Genomic DNA, 25,644 nt, shown 5'->3' with positions numbered 1-25,644 from the left:
AGGTTTCTCTCCACCCTTCAAATGATCGGTTTTCATTGTTTAAAAAATTCTGAGTCATGATCGTTATGTTAGTGCCCCTGATAAAATGGCTCCATGGATGACGGATGTGCTTGGCTGTGCTGTTTATTGGTGGTCCAGGAGGTGTGGATGCCTTCCAAAGCCAAGACATGGAGAACGAAACTCAGTGTCCTTTTAGCATATCTCTACTTCCTGGTTAATTTGCAAGCACCCCTAAGTAAGGCTAAGTGACTGTTATATAAGAATAAAAATAACTAGCATATTTGAGTGTTTTAGAGTTTGTAAAAAGTGTTCTACCAGATAGCATTACTTCCCAGTGTGAGGAGACTGCTCAGAGGTCTGCATTACCATACCATGTTTCCCTTGGGGCTTCTTTGGAGTTCACGGTATGTTTGTATTGTCTTTGCCTTGTGTGTCCCTAAGCATCCAAGACATGGGAACTAAATTTCTAAATGTTGCCAAATTAAATTCAACTTTGAGTTGTAACTTGTTTTGTTTTGATTTTTTTAAATGGGAGCATACCTTAATGATTGCTTAGCAAAATAAGTAAAGCCATTCATTCATTCATTAATATAACTAATATAACTTGAAAACAAATGGTTGTTTGAAAAATTGGGGGGTAGTGTGTGTGTGTGTGTGTGTGTGTGGGGTGTGTAGCAGGGCTGAGGTTAGGAGAAGAGGGAATTCTTTATTGTACTAAACAGATGTCAACTTCATATCTCATAAGGGTTTAAAAATGATTAACATCTCCCAAACTCCCCACTGCATCAACATTAAAATGACTCTACTAAGTGTTTAAATTTGAACTTCCACTGAATGTTAAAGTCCCTGATGATCTACTTGGAGTCAAGTGAATTTCCACTGGATGTTGGGATAAATCACGGCTGAGGTCCACAGAAGTGGTCCAGGGTCTGTGTAGACTTGGAAAAGAAGCAGGGGGCCTTACTTGTGGCATCAAATGGTGATTGCAAAACAAATTTGCAGAATTCCAAGATGTTGAGCTATTTTAAAATATCAAAATGGCAGAACTTCGGATGCTGTAATCCTGTTGATTTGGCATTAGAAAAAGTCTGAATCATTTTTATTGTGAGATGTATTCAAAGAATTACGGGTTGCATTAAGATTTTGATCTGAACACAAGTTTACTCATTTAGAGAGCATTTTTCTACATCTTCTTTGTCCTGAGAGTAAATGAGTTATCAATAAAAGCAAAACCTCTATTGTAAGATCAAACTATTTGTTTACTGTAAGATAAAGCCTCTATTGTAGAAAGGAAAAAAAACAAAAAAAAGCTCTAGATCAAAGACTTTCCAAACACATGAAAAATAAATGTGACAGAATCAAAACTGATTCAACTAACTGCATTGGAATATTCATTTCTACATGACGAAATAAAAGATGACAGAGATTAAAAACAAAAACAAAAATGTAAGGTCTTTATCAACAAAAATTGCCTTACCTGGAAAAGAAGAAAATGTATTTAAAAGGATCTCCTCAAAATTACTGCACAATAGGTAAGATTATTTATAGGAGTCAGAGGGAAATATCTGGAGTTAGATTATTCCCTAAGTAATGAAGAACCATGAAGACTTTTCTTTTTTAACCCAAGCATGTTAAAAGAAAAACCGTACACGAAATTCACTTGTACTTTGATGATGATAACACTGAGAAAATTATTTTCAAAACTGCACTTTTTTACAGGGACCAATTATTATTGCTTAAAAATTTGCAATTAAACTTTCTTTACTTTAATATAGTGCTCAGTTTATCCTAAATAATCATTTGTTTTTATTAATTTTTCTTATGAGAATGTATACTAGAGTCACGTAGTGAATTTCTTGTTGAATTTTCAGATTGATTGATGTTTGAAGTAGGTACAAAGAATTTTATATTGGAATACTTAAAATATGTATTTAGTCTCAATTCTTTCCACGAATTCTGAACACTTTAAGTACTTAGGAGTTGTGTGAGATTAATACTGGAATACTGGTATGGGGGTCAGTTGGTCCGAGGTCTGCAGTCTGTATGATCAAGCAATGATAATAATGTTTATTCATTTAGCTGCTGGAGTCCGTGAGGCTTCCTATACCCTGGGGCCAGTGCCACTTCCTGGGCGGCAGGTTTTGCTGCCGGGTTCCCTTCCCTCTTGGAGGTGGCTTGGGGGCTGTTTGTTTGTTAGGAATCAGAACTGAAGGGCACCTGTGACTGCTGGGATTCAATCCCATCGTCAGCCAGGCCACACTGACGATTTGGTGACAGGGAGTGGGAAGGGGAGCTTCCCAGTCTGGCTGAGTCATTACTTTACGGTGAAACACAGACAACCGTCTTCTGTAGAGAAGGCTTAGGAAGCGCTGGGGAGATTATGCAATGCAAAAGTGATGACGGACATGGAGCTAGGGCACCCGCCTGTGGGTTTTAAGGGAAAGGATCGCACCTGGCCATTGCGGAGGAAGAAGCCAAGGAGGTAGGAGAAGCCCAGCATGGTCTCCCGGTGCATGCCATTGTGCAAGTCATTCTTCAGCAGTTTCTCCTCCAAGACCACGTGATACTTGAGTACGTCCTCCTCCTGGACAACACACAGAAGGGAAAGTCAACCCACAAATCAGCTGGTCCCCGGGCACCTACTGGGCTGCCCTGATGTCCAGGCACCGTGGGTTTAAGACCAATAGCTTGTTGAACTGGAAGTCTCACCCGAGGCATCAGGGCACAGCAGATAATAAATACCAAACCCGAGACAGATCACCTTGGGGAACCTGCAGACTTTCCATGTAGGGTCACTACGGGACCCTAAAAGCCGGAGTGAGGGCAGAAGGGGTTGGGGGGGACTTTAAAGTCGATTTCTTTGGTGAGAACAGCTGTGAAGAGAGGCCTCACACCCCAGCCTGCCTTTCACCTCAGGGGTCATGAGAGGAGGCTCAATGGGGGTATTTCAAAGGGCTTGATCTGTGTCCTCTGCAGACAGGGTAGCCTGTGGGGTGTCACTTAGGCCTGAGCAATCTTGTGCCAGGGACTGCTGGCAGGTTGACCCCCAGCAGAGGGGGCAGGCTGTCACCGTACGGAGACAGGCCTGCACTCCCAGCATTGACATGGGACAAAAGAGTACAGGTGTCCTGTGGGCCAGAGGGTTGGCTGTGTCTGAGAGAGCTGGTGCCTTAGGTCCTATCCTAGATGGCTTTCTGGAAGGGCAGACAGGCCTCCCCAAGGGAAAAGCTGGAGGTGGCCTCTGGATGCTGAGGGTCCACTGAGAAAAAAAGTGGCTGTAGGAAGAGAGGCATGCACACAGGTGGGGGGAACTGCAGGCAGAGACCACCAGGGATGGGTGGGGTCTCCAAAGAGCCCATCAGAGAGTGAGAGAGTGAGAGCCAGAGAGCAATGGCATCTCAAGACGGTACCAGTTAGATAAGAACTTCCTACCCTCTTAACATCTCTTCCCGACCATCAACAGGTCCTAACTGCAAACCCGGTGAGACCAAAGCTGAATTCAGTGAGATCAGGAAAGGAAATAGAAGCGTCACACAGGGAAGGAGAGACGGTGAATTACTGTCTCAGCTCCAAACCACCCTCTACACTGTTTCTGCGGTGGAGCTGGGACCACAGCCCACACTTCCCCTCTGCCAGGTCTCCTGCTGCCTCCGCCAGTGGAAAGTGCTCGAGGGAGACTGTGAGGCCTGTTAGAGGGATCTCCTCTTCCTGCATGATTCCTGGTCCTGGGGGCATCACCCCAGCTGCACTTCATTGCCCTGCCAGCGGCAGCTGGATCCGAGTGGCAGAGGCCTGTCACTCCCAGACTGGCCTTATCATGTCCCCCTCCCCGCAAGATGCCAGCACCAGCTGGGCAATGGCATCTCCGAGACACCTGGGTCTTGGACCCCCAGGGACCCTCCTCCAATGTCAGAGCCACAAGCAGAATGGCACCCCGTCCTCAGAGGTCTGCGTTACAGCTCCTCCAGGCTCCTCCAGATTTCTGACTTTTAGTTGTTCTGACCTCTTTCCTCTGTTTTCCCAGCCTTTGGGGTTATACATGCTTCTATGCTATCTCTTTTTTACCTTTCAATTATATTTATATAATTTTATACCCAATAAACAATTCATAATATTGAATTCTCTCTGGTACGGTTTCTGTCTCCTAATGGACCTTGTTTTTTTTTTTTTTTAGCGATCATTTTTACCTTTCCATACTGATGTTTTTTCATGGAAAGGCATTTTATTTTAAATATAGCAGTGTGTACATATCAATCCCAAGCTCGCAATCTATCTCCTGCCACCCTCTGATGGACCTTGATTGATTCAAGGACCAAACCCCCTCCTCTAGTTTTCTTTCTGGACAAAGCCCAGCATGGAGCAGTGCGGAAAGAAGATTTAATTCTAAATTCAATTCAAAATGCTGATTTTTACAAGGAGCTGGATTTTTTTTTTTTTTTTTTTACTTAATTGAGACTGTGTTTGTGACTTACAGTGATGATAGGACTTTCTGGGGAAGCAGAAAGGCTAAGACCAAAAGACAACCCTCAGAATGGGAGAAAATATTTGCAAATGAAGCCACTGACAAAGGATTAATTTCCAAAATTTGCAAGCAGCTCATGCAGCTCAATAACAAAAAAATAAACAACCCAATCCAAAAATGGGCAGAAGAGCTAAATAGACATTTCTCCAAAGAAGATGTACAGACTGCCAACAAACACATGAAAGAATGCTCAACATCATTAATCATTAGAGAAATGCAAATCAAAACTACAATGAGATATCATCTCACACCAGTCAGAATGGCCATCATCAAAACATCTAGAAACAATAAATGCTGGAGAGGGTGTGGAGAAAAGGGAACACTCTTGCACTGCTGGTGGGAATGTGAATTGGTACAGCCACTATGGAGAACAGTATGGAGGTTCCTTAAAAAACTACAAATAGAACTACCATATGACCCAGTAATCCCACTACTGCGCGTATACCCTGAGAAAACCATAATTCAAAAAGATTCATGTACCACAATGTTCACTGCAGCTCTATTTACAATAGCCCGGAGATGGAAACAACCTAAATGTCCATCGTCGGATGAATGGATAAAGAAGATGTGGCACATATATACAATGGAATATTACTCAGCCATAAAAAGAAACGAAATTGAGCTATTTGTAATGAGGTGGATAGACCTAGAGTCTGTCACACAGAGTGAAGTAAGTCAGAAAGAGAAAGACAAATACCGTATGCTAACACATATATATGGGATCTAAGAAAAAAAAAAGGTCATGAAGAACCTAGGGGTAAGACGGGAATAAAGACAGACCTACTAGAGACTGGACTTGAGGATATGGGGAGGGGGAAGGGTAAGCTGGGACAAAGTGAGGGAGTGGCATGGACATATATACACTACCAAACGTAAAATAGATAGCTAGTGGGAAGCAGTCGCATAGCACAGGGAGATCAGCTCGGTGCTTTGTGACCACCTAGAGGGGTGGGATAGGGAGGGTGGGAGGGAGGGAGACGCAAGAGGGAAGAGATATGGGAACATATGTATATGTATAACTGATTCACTTTGTTATAAAGCAGAAACTAACACACCATTGTAAAGTAATTATAATCCAATAAAGATGTTAAAAAAAAAAAGGCTGCGGGATTGCCTGAGGGTTTATCCCAGGGCAGGAGAAGAATATTCCCCACTGAACAGGTTCAAAGGGCTGGGGGAGGGCTGGGGGTGAGGAGACACAGTAAAGAGGACTTCCACTTCCATCCCAGGAGTCCTGCTTGCTCTACACGGCAGTTACAAAAGTCTAACACACCATTCCTCCCTTCACAGAGTTTTCATCCAATTGGAGAGCTAAGACACACCCTCCTGAAAAGACAGTTCCTTATACCAGGTGTGTAAGTGCTGAAGGGCGTACTAATGGTCTGAATTCAGAGGGAGGAGAGATTTTCTGCAGCTCAGGGGCCAGAGCCAGCTTGTCTGAGGAGGTGAGACTGGCCTTGAAGAATGGGTATATGTACAGCTGATTCACTTTGTTATACAGCAGAAACTAACACACCATCGTAAAGCAATTATACTCCAATAAAGATGTTAAAAAAAAAAAAAAGAATGGGTGGGGAGGTTTCAGGGGGCATCGAAGGAGGAAGGGCAGCCTTCCTGATTGAGGGGGCGGGGGTGTGTGTGTGTGTTTGTGTGTGCAGATAGGAGCAAGGTACTGAACATGCCTTTGCTTTCTTTAGGGTCTGTATGACATCACTCTAGTTAGACCACATGGTATCTGCAGAGAATGGATGGGAGACAGCAGTGGGCCCAAGGGTGGCTTAGCGGGACTTCAAGTATCAGCCCCCATCTCCTTAGCATCCTCATCTCAGTCACCCTATATAGAGAGAGAAGTGAAAACAGCGTGCTTGCTGTGCAATTACAGCTTTAAGCTTGTCCTGCCACTATGGGGCTGGGTGCGGGGCACCCCTGGGATCCTTCTAAATGGAAATTCTGGCGCCAGCACTGAATAGAAGGTAATCGTGGCCAGTTTATGGAGACCGTAAGAACCTGGGGAGGTAGCTTGGACTTAGTCATTCAGGAAATGGAGATCCACCCAAGGGTTTTGAGCCAGAGAGTGACAGGACTGGGGACTGGAGCTTTTTATTATTTCACAAAGTCTTTTGACAAGTTCTGACTGTTCAGCCCCAGATGTTAGGAGTCAGGGAAGACAGAGGCGGGGAGAACAGGAGGAAGACAGAGACAGTGCACTCCCTCTAGGTCCCAGCTGCTGACAGCTCACTGCATGGGACCAGGGAGAAGCCAGGGAGGGGAGGAGGGGTGGCCATGAAGATGTTTCCAGGTTCCTGGGATGCCTTCATCCTTGTGTATGTGAGCCTGAGTGTGTGCTTCCAGGGGTACGAACTCAATATATGAGTAGCTCTGGCTTGGGGGAGGTTCGGGTATGAGAGAGTCTCTGCTCAAGTTTATGTTAAATATCTGGATATCGACAAAGAAGTTTTGATGAAAGAGTGAAATGGTACATGGTTGATGGACTGAAAAGCTTTAAGCGTTTGAATTTCCAGGAAATAATTTCCCAGGTTATTACTGCTGATACTACCAGAGTTGTGACTTTCTTCTCCCGGATGTAACTCTCAATGGCGTCGTTGTTTGGAGCAAACACCGTGTAAGTGTCGGCAGCCTCGATCGAACTTGCCAGATTATGTTGCTGTGATGGAAAGAGACAGGAGCGCGTGAGGGACTTCTGTTCCCAGGTAACCCGAGCAGAGGGTCATGCAGAGGACGTGGTACTTGCAATGATGTAGCCCCGGAAGATGGAATAGTCAGGCATCTGGTCCAGCCGGGTGAGTAGGTTTGGTAAGGAGCCAGTTAGACCTCTTTGGGGAACCAGAACCTGGGAAAGGAAGCCCCCAAATTCTGTTAGCCTGCCTTGGTAGGACTTGCTGCTCTCTAGTACATAGGTTCACATCACATAACAATATGTGATCGTGAAGCCTCTGCAAATAGAGAACAAGGTACCTTTTCCTTTGATCGTTTGCAAGACCAAACAGGGGTGCATAGTTTGGGAAGTGAAGTGGGTTGGATTTCAGCCCTACTCCACCACCAGACCAGGTACCTCTAGGCAGGGAGCAACCTACACAACTGTTCATGGTGGCCCTAACGAAGGGGACCACAGTGTCCAATGGACAGGTAGAAAAGGAGCTCCTTAATGAGCCACTGCAAACCCAGAGGCTAAGCAGTGAACTTGAATCAGTTGATGCGCAGCCATGGATCTGTGTCCACATAAACTTTTTCCTCAATCCAGCTACCTAGCCGTGAGGACCCTCAGTGGCCTCCTTTGAGAAGTGAGGAGAATGGCACATACTTTCTTAGGGTTGTTATAAAAATCAAATGAGATAATGCAATACCTGACACTTGGCACAATGCCTGGCACCTAGAGGGCTGTCCATCATTCCAATATTACTGCACACAAGGTGAGGTGGTAATGCTGATGAGGGACAGAGAAAAGATGCAGCTCCACCCCTCCGGGACATGCCATTATATGGGGGCTCACGGCCTATCCTATAAAGAACTATCAAAACAAGGGGGCACAGTTATGCCAAATGAGTTCTGTACTGAGAAATCCTACGGGATTTCAGAGGAAGGAAAAGGGAATAAAAATGACGTTTATTGAGCTCTCCCTAGGCAGCAGACAGTGAGAGAGAAGGTGCTGTTTAATACTCATAGGGAAGAAAAATGGGGCTCAGAGAGGTTATGTAACTTGCCCAAGGTTACACAGTTAGTTAAGTGCCTGAATGAGATGCTGTATGAATCTAGAACTTACCCTCTTGACACTATGTCAGCCTCGGTGATATGGGCTGCAGGGATCAGGGATGGCTTCACAGAGGACCTGGCCCCTGTGATAATAACGCTCAGTACAGGACATGGGTTGAGGTGCCATTTTACTAATGAGGTTTTGTTAATCAAAAATGTAAATGAGAAGAAGAGGTAATTTTACACTTAAAAAAATTTTTTTTTTAGTACTTTGAAAAGCCAGTATTGGAGAAGAAAAATACTCTCGGTAAGTAATATTGCTTTCTGATAAATGAAGCTATAAGCCCAGTAGAGTTCCCTGCAAATGACCTATCACTTGCTCAAAAAATGGTGTATTTTTTAATGCCTCTTGAAGAGGTAATACAAGAGAATTGCAAGGTCTTTGCAAAGTGTTGCACTCAGAAGTCTTATAAGAAGCCTCTCTTTTCTGAACAGAAACAGTTAACGTGTTCTGTAACTTGAAATAGAAAAGTATGTAAGTGCCAAGTGAGAATAATTTTAGTTAAAATGCAATTAGTTAATTGTGTTTTCTAATCTTCCGCTTTTCAAAATTTCCCAATATACCCTAAATTCTAACTTTAATTTTAAATGAAGATATTAATATAGTAACTGAAAATTATAGGGTAGTTTAAAAGCTCCTTTCCCATTAAACTTTTTTTTTTCTATTTCATACCTTTGAATACTGTTGAATTGCATCTTAGAAGAAAATAAAAATTCTACAATACCCTTCCTACCCTTTTCCATTTTTTTTCCTAGGGCACAATAATGCAGAGGGGAGAGGACCAGTGACACATAGCCAGTTGCCTCTCTTCCAGTTCTTGATTATATCCAATCAGGGCGTATGGACTTCCCAATACTAAGGTTCCCATGTACCTTGTTAAGATGTTCTGATAACTAAGAAATATACGTGGCCACACATTATACAGGACCCATTGCAGGATATAGGCTGAGTATATAGTAACTGAGTCTTACTGAATGAGTAGAGCCTCAAAATGGTTTTAAAATAAAAATAATGAAGCACAATACAGGTTGTTTTTATATTAAGGCTAAGTATTTTTTCCCCAAAAAGATACTGCACAGGAGGATAAATAACCAAAGGAGAAGAGATTCAACATGTGCGGGAAGAAGCGATTCTGTACCTTGTTGATGATGTGTATCACTCCATTTGTGGCTGCATTGTCACCATCAATGACGCACGCTCCTTCGATTGTGATATTCTATAAACGCACCACAGTGAGAAGGATTGAATTATTTCTGGGTTTCCCACTTTTTGAGTAGTAGTGACCTTCTCACTTTTGGACCATAACACAAAGTCAGAAATATTTTAAAATTGTGAGCCTTTTGACATTACACACACACACACACACACACACACACACACACACACGATTGAAATGAAATAATACTTTCCTCTACCATGTGGGAGGCACCTGATCATCGATTCTACTCTATTTCATTCTATTTCATTAAAAAAGTGCTGGGGACTTCCCTGGTGGCACAGTGGTTAAGAGCCCTCCCGCCAATGCAGGGGACACGGATTCAATCCCTGGTCTGGGAAGATCCCACATGCCGCAGAGCAACTAGGCCCATGTGCCACAACTACTGAACCTGCGCTCTAGAGCCCACGAGCCACAAATACTGAGCCTGTGTGCCACAACTGCTGAAGCCCATGTACCCCAACTACTGAAGCCCGTGCCGCCTATAGCCCATACTCCGCAAAAAGAGAAGTCCCCACTCGCTGCAACTAGAGAAAGCCCGTGCGCTGCAAAGAAGAACCAATGCTGCCAAAAAAATAAAAGTGCTGGCTGAGGCTCACTAAAGTGACCCTGCAGTTGGAAAAACACCGCAGATAGTGTTGTGGGTTGAATTGTGTCTCCAAAATTCGTATGCTGGAGTCCTAACCACCAGTGTCTCAGAATGTGACCCTATTTGGAGACAGGGTCTTTACAGAGGTAATCAAGTTAAAATGAGGTCATTAGGGTGGGCCCTAATCCAATATGACCAGTGTCCTTATAAGAAGAGGATATTTGGGCACAGACAGCTATGTAGGGAGAAGACCATGTGAACATGAGGACGGTCATCTACGAGCCAAGAAGAGCCTGACGTCAGTCCTCAGAGAGAACCAACCCTGCCCACACCTTGACCTTGGACTTCGAGCCTCCAGAACTCTGAGACAAAAATTTCTGTTGTTTAAGCCACCCAGTCTGTGGTTCTTTGTTATAGTAGGCCTAGCAAACTAATACAGATAGTTACTGACTTTTCAAGAATATTAATTACACGGGGAAAGGAGCTAAGTAAACCCAGATGCCCGCTCACGCAGCCACCGACCAAGCATGACACATCTGGGCTCCGCTCTCTCTGGTTTCCTCTCCTTTTCTCCCACAACTGCCCTTTGTCTGAAATTCCTCCTGGGAACCCTGGGTGCAGAGGGGACTTGCCTCACCCTGAGCACATCAGCAGAGGTCCTGAAACAAACATTCCTGGCTACCTTGCACATCTCTTCTGGTTATAGGGAGACTTTTATATCAGGCGTAAGAAAGAACCCATTACAACTGTGTCTTTGATGGTTAGCTGCTCTAGCTCCCAGGTCTTGATTGATTTACCTCTGAATCTACGGAACCTGGGATAAACCTTCCCAGGGTGGGTGTTCAATTAATGCTTGCTCAGAGCATCAGTGATTTAAAACACCAATGGAAAACCACCCATTGTCTGATATATGCATGTAACGTTCTAGAATTATTGTAATCAAATGTAAAGAGTCCATGGGACCGTATGTAACTCTTTCCTGCTTTCTAAAAGGAATGATCTGATGAAGCATATATATTTAGGTAATACTAGGCATAGAGCCTTTTCACAGCACCATCACTGATGGGTAGGTAGGCAGAAATGCTTTAGAGCTGCAATTCTAGAATATTCTGACTCTGGTCCATGCTCCATTGATGGGGCAGTTCTCATTTCCCAGTAGAGTCTCCATTTTCATCTTGTTCAGTTCATAGAAAGAACTTTAAAACACTGCCACATTCAGCAGGGCAGCCAGACTTCCACAGAGAAAACTGAATCCAAGTCCTTGAAACACTATAGAAAAAGCCAGAAGGTGAGCCTCAACAGGGCTCTGCTCTCCTGTGCACTGTCCTGTCTCCAACACTCAGATCGGTTCCTGGAGCATAGGAGGTGTTCAATAAGTATCTGCTTATTTATTTTTTTGGCTGCATCGGGTCTGCATTGCGGCACGTGGGGTCGTCGTTGAGGCATGCGAGATATTTCGTTGTGGCACGTGGGCTTTTCTCTAGCTGTGGTGTGCAGGTTTTCTCTCTCTAGTTGCAGTGCTTGGGTTTTAGGGCGCATGGGCTCTGTAGTTGTGGAGTGCGGGTTCCAGAGCTTGTGGGCTCTGTAGTTTGAGGCACGCGGGCTCTCTAGTTATGGCGTGCAGGCTTAGTTGCCTCGCAGCATGTGGGATCTTAGGTCCCCGACCAGGGATCGAACCCACATCCCCAGCATTGGAAGGCAGATTCTTTACCACTGGTTCACCAGGGAAGTCCCAATAAATATCTGTTGACTGACCCTAGCTTAATACAAAATTGTAGTAATCTCAAATGACTCAATGAGTAGGTTTCCAATAACCAGCTCTTAACCACACATAAAAATCAAAGTTGTGAAACCGCGCGGCCTTCACCCAGAAGAAATGAAAGGATTGCCTTTCGGATCAGTCTGTTGTCTGTCAGGAAGAGCCTGTGGCCAACCAGTGGGCAGAGAGCTTCATTTTATAATATCCCTGCTACAGAGAGAGAGAGAGAGAGAGAGAGAGAGAGAGAGAGAGAGAGAGAGAGAGAGGGGGGGAGAGAGAGAGAGAGAGAGAGAGAGTGTGTGTGTGTGTGTGTGTGTGTGTGTGTGTGTGTGTGTGAATACAGGTTGCTAATTGTTGAAGTTGGGTGATACCTACATGGAGGTTTTATTCTCCATTTATTTTTGCTCATGTTTGGAAATTTCCCTAACAGAAAAAAACTAAAAGTACACTATGAACATAGGTCACAAGTTTCCACTAAACAGACACAATACAACGCTCTCTTACCCCATCCGCCTTTGCCAGGTGGAGGAAGTTGCCCTGCAAAGACGTTGCCAGCATGTCAGAAGGTGACAGGGCCTGCAGATCGGCCACTCCATATGTGCCCAGTAGCGTATGGTACCTACAACAACAGTCCATAAGGGCTGTAATGAGGTATCAATGCTTGAGGCAGTGGCATTGTGAGGAGTTAAGAGAGTAGGTTCTGGAGCCAGACTACCAGGTTCAAAACCTCCCCCTGCAACTTCAGCCATGGTACCTGGGGTCAGTTAATTAACCACCCTGTGCCTCGGTTTCCGCATCTATAAAATGGGAATAATTCTGTCTGTTTCACAGGGTCCTTGGGAGGATTAACTAGGTTGTACATAAAGCAATTAGCACAGAATTGGCTGTCAGTCATGTTGACGACTTCCATCCTGGGGTAAGGAGGTGAGGGGGTCCTGGGACATGGTCAGTTGCATGGACCTGAAGGACCACGTGGCCTCCCTTCACTGAACTTCATTCACACTGATGCCAGTAAGATACCATGAAGAATAAAACACACATAATACTTACTTTATGAGGGCGGGAATATTGCTCTTGGTCAACCAAAAGGCTTTCTCGTCTTGGTCCATGTCCTCAATAGCTTGTTGGGAAGGCACGAGGATGGTGAGGTTTGAGGCGGCTGACAGCATGGGTTGTAGGGAAGCATTCTGAATCGCAGAAGGAAAAGAAACTGGCCTGATTCATGTCAGAGGACAAATGCTGACTTATTGCTTGGCAGAGATGACAATTTCCCATGTGATATAATTTCAGAGATACTGGGAAGGTCCTAGCGACCCCTTTCCCAAATCGATCCCACCTACTGGCTGATGCCTCCTCTTCCCTCTGAGACTCATTCCTTTTATTTAAACGTGTGAACCTTGACAAAAGGCAAATTTTCCTGATCACGTCACACTTGAGTCATTATCAGTCATTCACCCTTTAGTCTAAATGAAGAGGCAGAGAACAGTCTTGACAGTGTCATGCGTGTGTGTGCACACGTGTGTACAGAGAACCTTGAGAATCCTTGGATGCCTTTGGAATAAGGATGGTGGCAAGATTACAGGAACAGTTTCAGCATGAGAGAGAGACTGGAGTCCTGAAATCAAACTTTATCTACTCACCTAAAGCTACTTCTGGGTAGAAGGCGGTGGTGGGCTTATGTTTCGCAACCGGCTCTCCAGGAAAAACAAACAAACAAAAGCCCCGGCTTCGTAGTGTTTGCTGATTTCTGTGGTGTAAGTTCTCTCATCATAGCTGATTCCAAGCTACCACCATAACAGCATAGAAAGTGGAGTTGGGAAAGCTGTGCTCTTGTGAGCTAGGACAAGTGGGTCTAGCACACCACAGGGCAAGCTTATGAGTGTGGGGTGGGTCTGTATGAAAATTAGCACCTGCTATAGGACCCTCAGTCCCTGCTGTCACATGTGATAGGGGTCAGAGGGACCCCACATGGAAGCAACAGGAAGGTGTCCTGGAGTGGCTGCTGACCAGACACTGCGTATCTTGGCATCTGTCTTCTTAAAAGGGACAAACCACTTGTCACGATGGCTGGCTGAACCTGCCACCTTAGGCCACTCAGGCAAAGATGACAGAGATTCAGACAGCTGGGGATGGTGGGGATTAGACTCTTTGTTATAGAACTTTCCAAAGGAGAGGGGAAAGCTCCTCTGGGCATGTTGGGCTGAGGGCTAAACACACATGAAATATGATAGGACTGCAACTATAAATGCCAAATATAATTTGGTGAATTACCGTGATGAATTATGCTGACTTTTCAAAAATACATCTTTTGATGAATGAAGTTATACATATATATTTGGATTGGTTGAAAAGTCGACCACCCCAGCTTATCTTAGACCAGAAGCTCTTGGTCCTGGTTGCATGTTAGAATCACCTGGGAAAGTGTTAAAATACACTGATGCCCAGGTCAAACCTCTACCCAATCAAATCAGAGAGTCTGGGGGTGGGAGCCTAGGCACGGTTATTGAAAAACATCTGTTCCATGTGGTTCTAAAGTGGAATCAAAGCTGAGAACCACTGTTCTAGACAATTTCCCTCCCTCCCCCTCACCAGCTGCATTTTCAGTTTTCTGTTACATGTAGTCCAAATATCTAAAATTATTATACATTCTCAATCCTAATTCCAACAAAGGTACTCACATTTATCCACTGGTTAAATATAGCTGCTGCAGAGAGAAAGGACAATTCCTTATTCATTTCGTGCAAGAGAGGGAGGAGAGAGGAGAGAGAACACAGAGGAGGATCAATGAGAGGCATAATCATAGGGCATCTCTGGGCATCGTCCTTGCCAGCCTTGTCGATGCCGACATGAATGATGCCCAGGCTGGATGAATCCCCATGTTTCCAGAGCCATGCATTTCTTTCACGTTTAATGGCTTGAATTGTCTTCTATATTCGAGGTAAAGGAGTAATTCCAGAAACTTTAAATGAAACAACAACCTCAAATTCGTCCAAATCAGAATTTATGTTGTAAGAACACGGCCACCCAGCCCTACAGGAGGGTCACAGAACTCAGTAAACTGCCCCCTTTCAGAGCTAGCATTGAGCAGGGGCTTGGGACACAGTGCCAAACCACTCGGGTTTTCTTTCTGGTTTGGCCATTTCCTAGTTCCTTAGGCAAGTTACTTTATCTCTCTGGGCTTCCATGTTCCCAGCTATAAAATTGGGATGATAAAAGCTCCAACTGATAGTACTGATGTGGAAACTGTAAGAGTTAATGTTTTCTTTGCGGCACGTGGGCCTCTCACTGTTGCGGCCTCTACCGTTGCGGAGCACAGGCTCTGGACGCGCAGGCTCAGCGGCCATGGCTCACGGGCCCAGCCGCTCCACGGCATGTGGGATCTTCCCGGACGGGGGCACGAACCCTTGTCCCCTGCATCGGCAGGCGGACTCTCAACCACTGCGCCACCAGGGAAGCCCGAGTTAATGTTTTTAAAGTGCTTAGAATAGAGGATGGCATGCAGGACACAGTCGGTAGGTTTGAGCCACTATTATTTTTAACTTATCCACCGTGGGGTTTGTTAATGAACATATATGCTGAACCATCACAACCGGCACCAGGTTGGAGTGAGGGAGGATATAAGATATGAAAGAGAAAAGATGGCCCGTGATCTCATGCAACTTACAGTTGTTTGGGGGATGTTAGGATGTCAAAAAATAACACAAAGGGCTGGTAGATCAGTGATATTTGAAGGTGTGATAGATTAAAGAAAGCTCTAGACTTTGAGTTTAAAAAATCTGGGTTCAATTCTTGGGTCTGCCATTTACCAGCTGTGTGATCTTGGGCAAGTCACTTAACCTCTCTGAGAACTCAAGTGCCTCACCTGAAAAATGAAAATGATGATGCCTTGCTCCTGGGATTATGAACATCACATGCATTAATGTATGTGAAAACATTTTAAAAATTATTAAACACCACGAAAGTGGCAACAACAATTATTATGTGCAAATTTACCGAAAGGCAATACATCTCAGAGCTGTCTTAATTCCTTTTTGAAAGTGGTTGAGGTTTTGGAATAAGTTAGTAAATACCGGTTAAAAAGTAAATCAGTTAGTAAATAGATAAGTACAAGAGCTGAGATGCTTGGGTAATCCCTTCAAGGAGAGGAGGGCATGAGCTGGACCTGAACTGCTGGCAGAAAGACCTGAGGCTGGGTCCATGGGGGAGGGGAATGGAGCCAGGAAGGTGACAGCTGGGAAGGCAATAGCTCAGCTAAGCTGGTTGAAATGAGCTGAGTCCATGTGAAGTCCTCAGAGTACCAGGCTGAGGATTTGGACTTGATCTTGTTTTCCGTGGGAGGTGAGGGGCATTGTGAAAGCAGGGTTTTAGGGTTTTAAGGTTTTAGGAAATGTGGCCCATGGACAGTGCAGAGAAAATGTTGGGTCCACGCTCCACGGTCTGAACGTCAGGAGACAGGTCTGATGGGATGAGTAGGAGAAACAGGTTCAGTAAAGAGCAGGAAGGACCCTGATAGGCAGGGAGGCCAAGGTCAGATGCTGCAGCTGCCAGGGAGCACATCAGGGCAGGTGCAGCCCTGGGCAGTGTTATGCCAGTGGTTTCCATTGAGAGGAGGGGTAGGAACCAAACTCCAGTGAGTTAAACAAAAAGTGAGTGATGAGAAAATTCACCAATTTACTTTCTCATTTCAGCAAATCTTTATGAACAGTAGGAGTGAAGTAGGAAACAAGGACAAAGACCTGCCCTCAAGAGTTGACAGTCCAGTGGGGAGACAGACAATTAGGTGGGACGTGCCCTACGCTGATAGAACATACTAATGGTTAAGTGCTTGGGCTCTACACGGAGACAGCTGAGAGACCTTAGGCAAATTTGCTTAGGCTCTCAGTTTCCTCATCTATAAAATGGGCATAATAATAGCATAAGCCCAGAGGTTGTGGTTTAAAGGGGGTGCTGCAGCATGTTAAGGATTTAGTAAGATGCCTGGTACACAGAAGGTGCACGTGCATGCGTGCACGTGCGTGTGTGCACACGTGCACACACCCCGCCCCCCAGACAGGGGTAAGCACAAGGTGCTCTGGGTGCCTATAGGAGGCACACAACCCGGACAGGAGTGCCCGAGAGCTCAGCAGGGGCCAGTTATTTGCTCATTTGGGAAGTCTGGGGCTAGAAAGAGGCAGAATGGCAAGAAAGGGAAGCCAGGACTGCTTGGTACACAGAAGGTCCCAAATCAAAGTTACCTCCCTTCAACTTGTAGGAAATTTGTGACCCACAGAGCACACATGCCATTTATGAGAAGCAGTTTGCTTCAGATAAAATCTGGAGCAAATGATTGGTAGAGCACTTTAAAGCCATCCTAGCCAAGAGCGCTTTTTTTTTCTTTTAAATTTGAAGCTTTTTGTCTTTATTATTCTGTACTGGAGTTGATCTCAGAGGACTTACCACTGCAGCGTTTCCATAGCAGAGAAGGCCATCTCCTTCGTAGCCCTCTTGGCAAACACAACTCCAGACACCAGAAGAAGTAAACTGACAGGTTGCCTGATACAAAGAAAATGAGAGAAATGATTTGCTTTCCCAACGAAAGCTTTAGATATGAGGTACACCTGTGAATCCTCAGGCTCCTTCTAGAGTGAGAACTGCAAATTCGGGGCTGAAAGATGGTGGAAGTAACCCACAGGCCCTCAGCCCTTTCTGCAGGTTTGGTGCACTTGTTATGGAATCACAATTAGATTCTTTCTTTTCATCCCTGCCAAGATTCAGCAAGCAGAAATCAGGACACACAGTTAATGTGAATTTCAGATAAACAAAGAGGTTTTTGTATAAGTATGTCCCATATAGTATTTGGGGGCACGCTTGTGCCACAAAAGAATTCACTGTGTATCTGAAATTCAATTTTAACTGGGTGTTCTGCATTTTATCTGGCAACCCTATGTTGGTTCTTCCATGCTTTGGAATGAAGCGGAAGTTCCAATAAGCTCTCACGTGTGGAATGTCAGGGCTTGGCTGGGCTTAAATTAAGCAAGAGTGTTGGAGCGTCTTCAAGCTTTATGAAGTGCTTTCATGATTCCTGGGTAACGGATACTTTAGAGGCATCTCTTCCCATTTTTTTTTGTCTTTGAATATTACCCACCTGCCCACACTACTAGGCGTGGGTCTGGCAGTCCTGTTCATGATATGTCACCCCACTCCCTGGCCATCATTGAGTGTCTCATATGTGGACACCTGGACCCAGCTGGGCTGGTCAGATCCTTTCTCCTATGAGTTAGAATTGGGACACAGAGTGCTGTTAAGTTAGTGGGCATCTCTGGTGGTGGGGTAGACGTTCCCCTAAGAACAGGGAGTCATCTACCCCAAGATGCACAGAACTGCACTTAAAGTTGGGAGAGAGAGAGAGAGGGAGACAAAGACAAAGAGAAAGTACAAGCACAGGGAGTAGCAAAATGAGAAATTCCACGTGGCCTCAGAGGATCGAGGCAAGAAACTGCCTTGATGTTGATTCTAAGCCCTTGGGAAGTTTTGGAATTCCTCACTATGGAGCTACCCCGGCGGCCTATGTCCAACAAATTCCTTTTTAGCTTAAGCGGATTTGTGTGGATTTTGTTACTTGCAAGCAAAAGCACTGTGACTAAGGTGTCGTCTTCATTGGTTCTGATGCTGGGTGCTTAGTGATGTTCTTTTAAAAACATGAACACGACCAGCTCTAACATCTTTGCCTGCTCTTCCATAATTTAGGCACAAGGCTCAATCTACCCTTGAATGGGCATTTTCGCTAATAATTTGGGTAAAACTTTGTTATGACATTCAAAATGGGAGTCTAGTTACCCTTTAAATTATCCTGGTGATTTAGAATTGCCCGATTTAGCAAATAAAAATACCAAGTACGAATTTTAGATAAGTTATGAATAATTTTTTGTTTAAATTTGTCCTATCTAACATTTGGGTCATATTTGTGCTGGAGGAGTATTTGTCATTTGTTAGAAATTCAGATTTAACCGGGAATCTTATCTGGCAATTGTATGTTGGTTCTTCCAAGCTTTAGAATGGAGTGAAGGTTGCAATAATTACTCACATTCTGCTTAGGGACTCCCTTTGGGAGTAAGAGAGATTTTGTTCATTACTGGGCCCAGATAAAAAATAACCCAACCTTCTTGCTTTCTCAAGTAATTTTTTTAAGTATTAATGAAAAAAATCAAGTAACTCACCAGTGGATGACATTTCCCAGTTTGTTCCAAGCATGAAGTTACTGGTTCACAGTCAATCCCATTGCCTCGAAATCCTTTCTTGCACTCACACTCATTCTGTAATTCCAAGAGCAAAGTCAAACGGATTATTGAAAACAACTGCCTTCCATGCCCTGCCCTCACACTGTACCACAAAATGAAGTGTGGAAACCATCACTGTTTGGCTCTTTTAGAGAACAACATTAATGTCTTTCATTTATTACACCTCAGCTTCCGGAGCTATTGGTCTCCACATTCTACATTACATCTCCCAGTCTGACAGTCCTTTGGTGCTTTTTGAATTCATTACCCTAGAGGGGCCATATGGAGATTTGTCTCAGAGAGAACTTAGATCCTAAAGAGCATCACATTGGAAAAATTGGCCCCTCCATCTAAGAGGGAAAGATTAAGTAAGTCATGGAGCAACCACTTAGTGGAGATCCATGCACACGGCCACTGTTAGTCTGGAAGGCACGTTGTGTAATTTAGAACAGGCATTCCCTCTGAGCAGGCAAATCTGAGTAAAGTACCACCTCTACATGGACAACCCGTGGCTAGTGGCTCAGCAGGTAGACAGGGTCATCATGCAACAAAAAAGTCCCCCCTTCCTCTGGGAAGCTTTAGGTCCACACCAGGGTACATACCTCGGTGAGCAGGGTGCAGGCTGGGTTTCAGCCCCTGTTTGCCCCATAGGCTGGGTACTTTGTGTAGTACACAAACCACACCACAGAAGCAATGGCCCTGATCATGCAGCTATTAAATATGATGATGATGACGATGATGATGATGATGATAGTGGTGGGTTGTATGATAAAATGGGGGAATGTCTGTGCTAAGTACAGAATAGGAACCAAACAAAACTGCAGTGGATCGCAACAAGGTAGAGAAAAATAAAAACCTGTGCATTAAGAAGACCAGAAAGAAAAAATACATCAGCACACAAACGGTGATTGTGGGAGTGCTGTGAATGGTTTTCACTTTTCTCCACTCTTTTACTTTCCCGAATGTCTTCCATTATTAAACATTATCTTGAAGTTTAAAACATAATTTAGGGGGCCTCCCTGGTGGCGCAGTGGTTAAGAATCCGCCGGCCAGTGCAGGGGACATGGGTTCGAGCCCTAGTCCGGGAAGATCCCACATACCGTGGAGCAACTAAGCCCGTGTGCCACAACTACTGAGCCTGTGCTCTAGAGCCCGCGAGCCACAACTACTGAGCCTGCATGCCACAACTACTGAAGCCCACGCACCTAGAGCCCGTGCTCCGCAACAAGAGAAGCCACCACAGTGAGAAGCCCGTGCACCGCAATGAAGAGCAGCCCTTGCTCACCGCAACTAGAGAAAGCCCGCAAGCAGCAACAAAGACCCAACACAGCCAAAAATAAATAATAAATTAATCAATTAATTTAAAAAAACCCCTATAATTTAAACAGGAGTAATCTCTTCAACAGATAACAAACACAGGTATTGAGTGACCTTATGGAACCAGCAATGAACCTCAAAGCTGCTTTCACTAAAGAGAGGAAGATAAAGCATACAACGTAAATAAGAATAGTCCAATCTTAACTGGAAAACAAGAGACGCTGTAAGTCTTATGGATGAACCGGCACATGAGATGCTTCTGTGATGAGGACCACTGCTCTTCAGAGAAGGGAGGATGAGCTGGGGAGTTTCTTCTGGGAAGTGGGGCATGGCTGGACCTTGGGAGAGGGTGGGAGGAGTGGGGAGTCCATGAAAGCTGAGGGTACATGTCAGAAAAATAAACAGAGGTGGGAAAGTAGGAACATTTGATTGGTGAAGGGTTATTGAGGGACTGGTCTAGAGAGTGGATACATCCAGAGGTGAAACAAGACCACCAATTAAGTTGTGGGAAGAAAGGAATAGAACTCCTATTTATGAATTTTTATCTTTAAGGGTATAAGTATTATTTGCTATATATGCTTTAAAAGGTAAATTGGGTATCTTTTTTTTTTTGTGGTTCGCAGGCCTCTCACTGTTGTGGCCTCTCCCGTTGCGGAGCACAGGCTCCGGATGCGCAGGCTCAGCGGCCATGGCTCACGGGCCCAGCCGCTCCGCGGCATGTGGGATCTTCCCAGACCGTGGCACGAACCCGTGTCCCCTGCATCGGCAGGCGGACTCTCAACCACAGCGCCACCAGGGAAGCCCAACTGGGTATCTTATATACCTGTGTATACAACTTTACATGAGAGGGCAAGACCTTGTAAGCAAGAGTGTTTAATCTTCTGTACTTGGTATTGGGGTAGCACGTCCCTGCACCCCCAGTCCTGACATATTGACTCAAACATGGTCTGTCTTTTAAAATAAAAATTCATGGTAGTTAGGATTTGTGCCTATTTGGAATATATCTACAAGTTTTCGAGCCAACTAATAACACTAACTGAGGGCAATCCTAGATATGGCCTATTTTATTTCTTATGTAACACTATAAAAAGTCGTTTCTCTTCCTCTATCTCCCCCATCAGAATGCTTTTCAAATTTGTCTGCAGAAAGGATGATAGAGCAGAAGGGAACAGATACTCTTATGGGTTGAACTGTGCTCCCCCCAATCCCAACCCCCAACTCATATGTTGAAGTCCTGACCCCCAGTACCTCAGAATGTAACCTTATTTGGCAAAAGGATTGTTAATATGTAATTAGTTAAGATGAGGTCATACTGGAGTAGGGTGGGTCCCTAGTCTAATATGACTGGTGTCCTTATAAAAAGGGGAGATTTGGACATAGACATGCACGTGGGAGAATGCCATGTGAACACGAAGGCAGAGATTAAGGTGATGCGTGTATAAGCCAAGGAGCACCAAAGCCTGTCAGCAAACCACCCAGAGCTGGGAGAGAGGCATGGAACAGATTTGTCATCATAGCCCTTAGAAGGAACCAAACCTCCTGATACCTTGATCTTGGACCTCTAGCCTCCAATCCTGTGAGACATACGTTTTTGTTGTTCTATGATAACCAGTTAGTGATACTTTGTTACAGCAGCCTTAGCAAACTGATACTGATACCAAGAAATTGTTTTTCTCTCTCAAATGCGACGTGGCGACTCAGGTGAGTCAAAAACTAATTGAATTGTTGGTACTTGCTTGGCAAGACATAAGAATGCAGTGAGTTCTTTCATGACTAGGACTTTTTCATGGCTACAATCCTAGGACAGTTGTCATCACCTCCCCTGGGGCTGATTAATTCCTAAGGAGTAGCTTTCTCTGCCTCTGTCTCCCTTAAGTGAGGTTAAGTGAAAGTGACCCACAAACTGTAGAGTATTACACAGTGCTATAGAGAAATAGAGTGTGGCCCAGGGTGGCGACCGAGAGGGCAATTCTGGAGTCAGACTGTCTGGGTGTGAATCTCACACCGTAATTTGGTTTCTGTGTGATATGAGCAAAGTATTTAACCTCTCCGTGCTTCAGTTTCCTCTTTTATAAGATGGAATGATAATAGTACCTATGTGGCAACAAAAGCAAAAATAAGCAAGTGGGACTACATCAAATTAAAAAGCTTCTGGGGGCTTCCCTGGTGGCGCAGTGGTTGAGAGTCCGCCTGCCGATGCAGGGGACGCGGGTTCGTGCCCCGGTCCGGGAAGATCGCACATGCCGTGGAGCGGCTGGGCCCGTGAGCCATGGCCGCTGAGCCTCCGCGTCCGGAGCCTGTGCTCTGCAACGGGAGAGCCGCAACAGTGAGAGACCCACGTACTGCACAAAAAATAAAAAAATAAAAAAATAAAAAGCTTCTACATGGCAAAGGCGACCATCAACAAAATGAAAAGGCAACCTATGGAATGGGAGAAAATATTTACAAGTCTTAATCTGATAAGGGGTTAATATGTAACATATGTAAAGAACTCATACAACTTAACAGCAAAAACCCAAACAATCCAATTAAAAAAATGGGCAGAAGATCTGAGTGGACATTTTTCCAAAGAAGACATACAGATAACTAACAGGGACATGAAAAGCTGCTCAACATGACTAATCATCAGAGGAACGCAAATCAAAACCACAGTGAGATAAAGACAAGAAATAATAAAGTGTTGGAGAGGAAGTGGAGAAAAGGGAACCCTTGTGCACTGTTGGTGGGAATGTAAATTGGTGCAGCCACTGTGGAAAATGGTTATGGCGGTTCCTCAATAAACTAAAAATAGAACTACCATATGTTCTAGCAATTCCACTTCTGGGTATTTACCTGAAAAAAAAAACAAAAAGGAAAGACTAACTCGAAAAGGTATATGCACCCCCATGTTCATTGCAGCATTATTTACAATAGTCAAGACATGGAAGCAACCAAACTGCTCATCAACAGATGAATGGATAAAGAATATGTGGCGTAGGTATACATTAGAATATTATTTGGCCAAAGAAAGAATGAAATCTTGCCATTTGCAACATAATGGATGGACTTTGAGGGCATTATGCTAAGTGAAATAGGTAAGAAAAAGACAAATGCCATATGATCTCACTTATATGTGGAATCTAAAACAAAACAAAACAAAACAAAACCAAGCTCATAGATATGGAGAACAGACTGGTGGTTGCCAGAGGCTGGGTGGGGTGGGGTGTGGTGAGGGTAAATGGGGTCAAAAGGTGAAAAACAATAGTACCTACATCATAGGTTTCTTATTAACCCTTTCCCATTGCTACAAATGATAAAAGAGCTGCAGTAAATTCTAGCCAAAGTACTTCTGTGTCTAGGGGAAAAAACAATCTACTCCAGGAATCCTGCTTCCTCTTTGCTCTCCACCTCATCACACCTACCTGCCCAGGGCCGATGTACAAACAGGTTGCATTGTGGTGGCAGCTGCCAGCACTGGGCAGCAGGCAGGTGTTGATCTCTGAGCAATCCCTTCCGTCCCCCGTCCATCCCTGATGGCATACGCAGATGGGGGTTCCCCTGCCAGTTTTGATGCATTCTGCCTACAGGAGGAAAAGCAGCAGCAAAACCTCTGAAACCCCAGTCCAGCCGCAAGATTCCAAGTGCAAAGCAAGGGCTTCCAGAGGCACCCTGAAGAAGCTTATATTTACATGGAGTGCAAAGGAAATGATTAAAACACATATTTGCATTAAGATCAATGGAAAAGATAAGATGACTTAAAGAAAATATTTGCTTGTTTTTGGCCAGCTAATGGCCACCATCACTAATGTCACTGCCATTTATTGAGCCAGGGATTGTTCTGAATGCTTTGTAGGTGTAAGCCATCATCTTGAGGAAGGTACTGTGATTATCTCTATTTTACAGATAAGAAAACTGAGGCTCAGAGGAGGTAAGTGACTTGCCCAAGGTCACACAGCTGTAAAGAGGCATGAACCCAGGTCTGTATGCTGCTTTAGCCCAAGCTCCTACCTGTACCTATTCCAGGCCTTTCAGGATGACCACACCAGGGAGCTGAAGGACAGAGTGAGAGGTGCAAGGTAAGTTGTCCAGATGAGGCTGAGTGGGTGGGGCTTGCCCAAGAGCAGTCTGGAGGGTTGGGTAGGCATTTGCATCTGATTTCATCCTCAGAGCCAGGGGAAGTTCCCGAAGGGATTTCAGCAAGGGGGAAACATGATCTGATCCACTCTGGCTGTGGCTATAGCCAAGTGGAGCATCAGGGAGAACAGTTATTAAACTGTGGGTAAGGAATGAAGGTGACCTTGGCCGGGTGGTGGTGGTGATATTCAGAAGGTATTAATGAAAGCAACAGTCAGTTTGGGCTCTATCCCTGACACTAACAGAACTTAAGGCAAGTCACTTAAGGTCTCTGAGCCTCAGTTTCCTGATCAGTAAAATGGGGATAAACAACATCTGCTTCAATGGGTTGGTGGGAAGAGCAAATGAGATCACATACATGAAAGTCACTTGTAAGCTGTAATGTCTGAATCAGAAGTCTATTACTAATGATCTCCAATATCTGATTCTTTGGCTGTGTTTTTAGAAGCCCAATACCCCTGTACATGTGAACCTGGGGCTCCCCCAGCACACGTGGACTTAGGAAGTGGAGGCTCACAGAAGGTACCTGGCACCATCTTTAAAAGGCAGGGTTCAAGCAAATGTGCCTCATGCAATGAAGTCATCTGACACTGCCTTTTGGAAGGTCTTCCCTCAGGATTTCCTAAAAAACCTGGCAGCTTGGAAATAAAGACCAACACTCACATTGCGGCTGCAGCCCCCTCGGGTTAATCCCGAACAAGGGTCCATCTCTGAACAGAGGCTTCCGTCCCCTTCATACCCTGCTTTGCAAACACATCTGCAAAGAAGTGTGAGCGCACAAAGTCAGCCCTAGAAATAGAAGCACCAAGTATCCCACCCCTCCCCAAGAAGACCAGCCAGCCAGGGGTGAACGTGTTCACGGCCAGGTGGTCTGACACTTTGCCCTTGTCGGGGGAGCCATGTACCATGGTGGCCACCAGCACTCCTGGGTCTGCAGTCGGATACACCTGGGTGGGTATCCAGGCCCCACCTCTTAGCAGTTGTGTGACCCTGAGCGAGTCCCTTAACCTCTGGGAGACGGTTTCCTCACCTGGAAAATGGGTCTAACATCTCCCTCATAAAGCTGTGGTATAGAGTGAATGCACATGGGGGGTTCAGCA

The 25,644-nt window shown here is 44.9% G+C and overlaps 1 protein-coding gene across 1 annotated transcript in view; it reads right to left on the bottom strand.

Moving 5' to 3' along the window:
• Positions 1–25,644, bottom strand: part of STAB2 (stabilin 2) — a 159,833-nt gene that overhangs the window by 57,749 nt on the left and 76,440 nt on the right. The window contains exons 24-34 of the mRNA XM_007454272.1: positions 25,208–25,301; positions 23,833–23,991; positions 19,055–19,150; positions 17,295–17,390; positions 14,537–14,584; positions 12,909–13,045; positions 12,363–12,477; positions 9,433–9,510; positions 7,275–7,373; positions 7,080–7,187; positions 2,453–2,584 (exon numbers count right to left, since the gene is read on the bottom strand). Of these exons, the coding sequence (XP_007454334.1) occupies positions 2,453–2,584; positions 7,080–7,187; positions 7,275–7,373; positions 9,433–9,510; positions 12,363–12,477; positions 12,909–13,045; positions 14,537–14,584; positions 17,295–17,390; positions 19,055–19,150; positions 23,833–23,991; positions 25,208–25,301 (1,162 nt within the window). The remainder of the gene's footprint in view (positions 1–2,452; positions 2,585–7,079; positions 7,188–7,274; positions 7,374–9,432; positions 9,511–12,362; positions 12,478–12,908; positions 13,046–14,536; positions 14,585–17,294; positions 17,391–19,054; positions 19,151–23,832; positions 23,992–25,207; positions 25,302–25,644) is intronic.

Source organism: Lipotes vexillifer, unplaced genomic scaffold (genome assembly GCF_000442215.2).
Source record: "Lipotes vexillifer unplaced genomic scaffold, Lipotes_vexillifer_v1.1 scaffold492, whole genome shotgun sequence".
NCBI lineage: Eukaryota > Metazoa > Chordata > Mammalia > Artiodactyla > Lipotidae > Lipotes > Lipotes vexillifer.
This window is presented reverse-complemented; position numbering and strand designations above follow the sequence as displayed.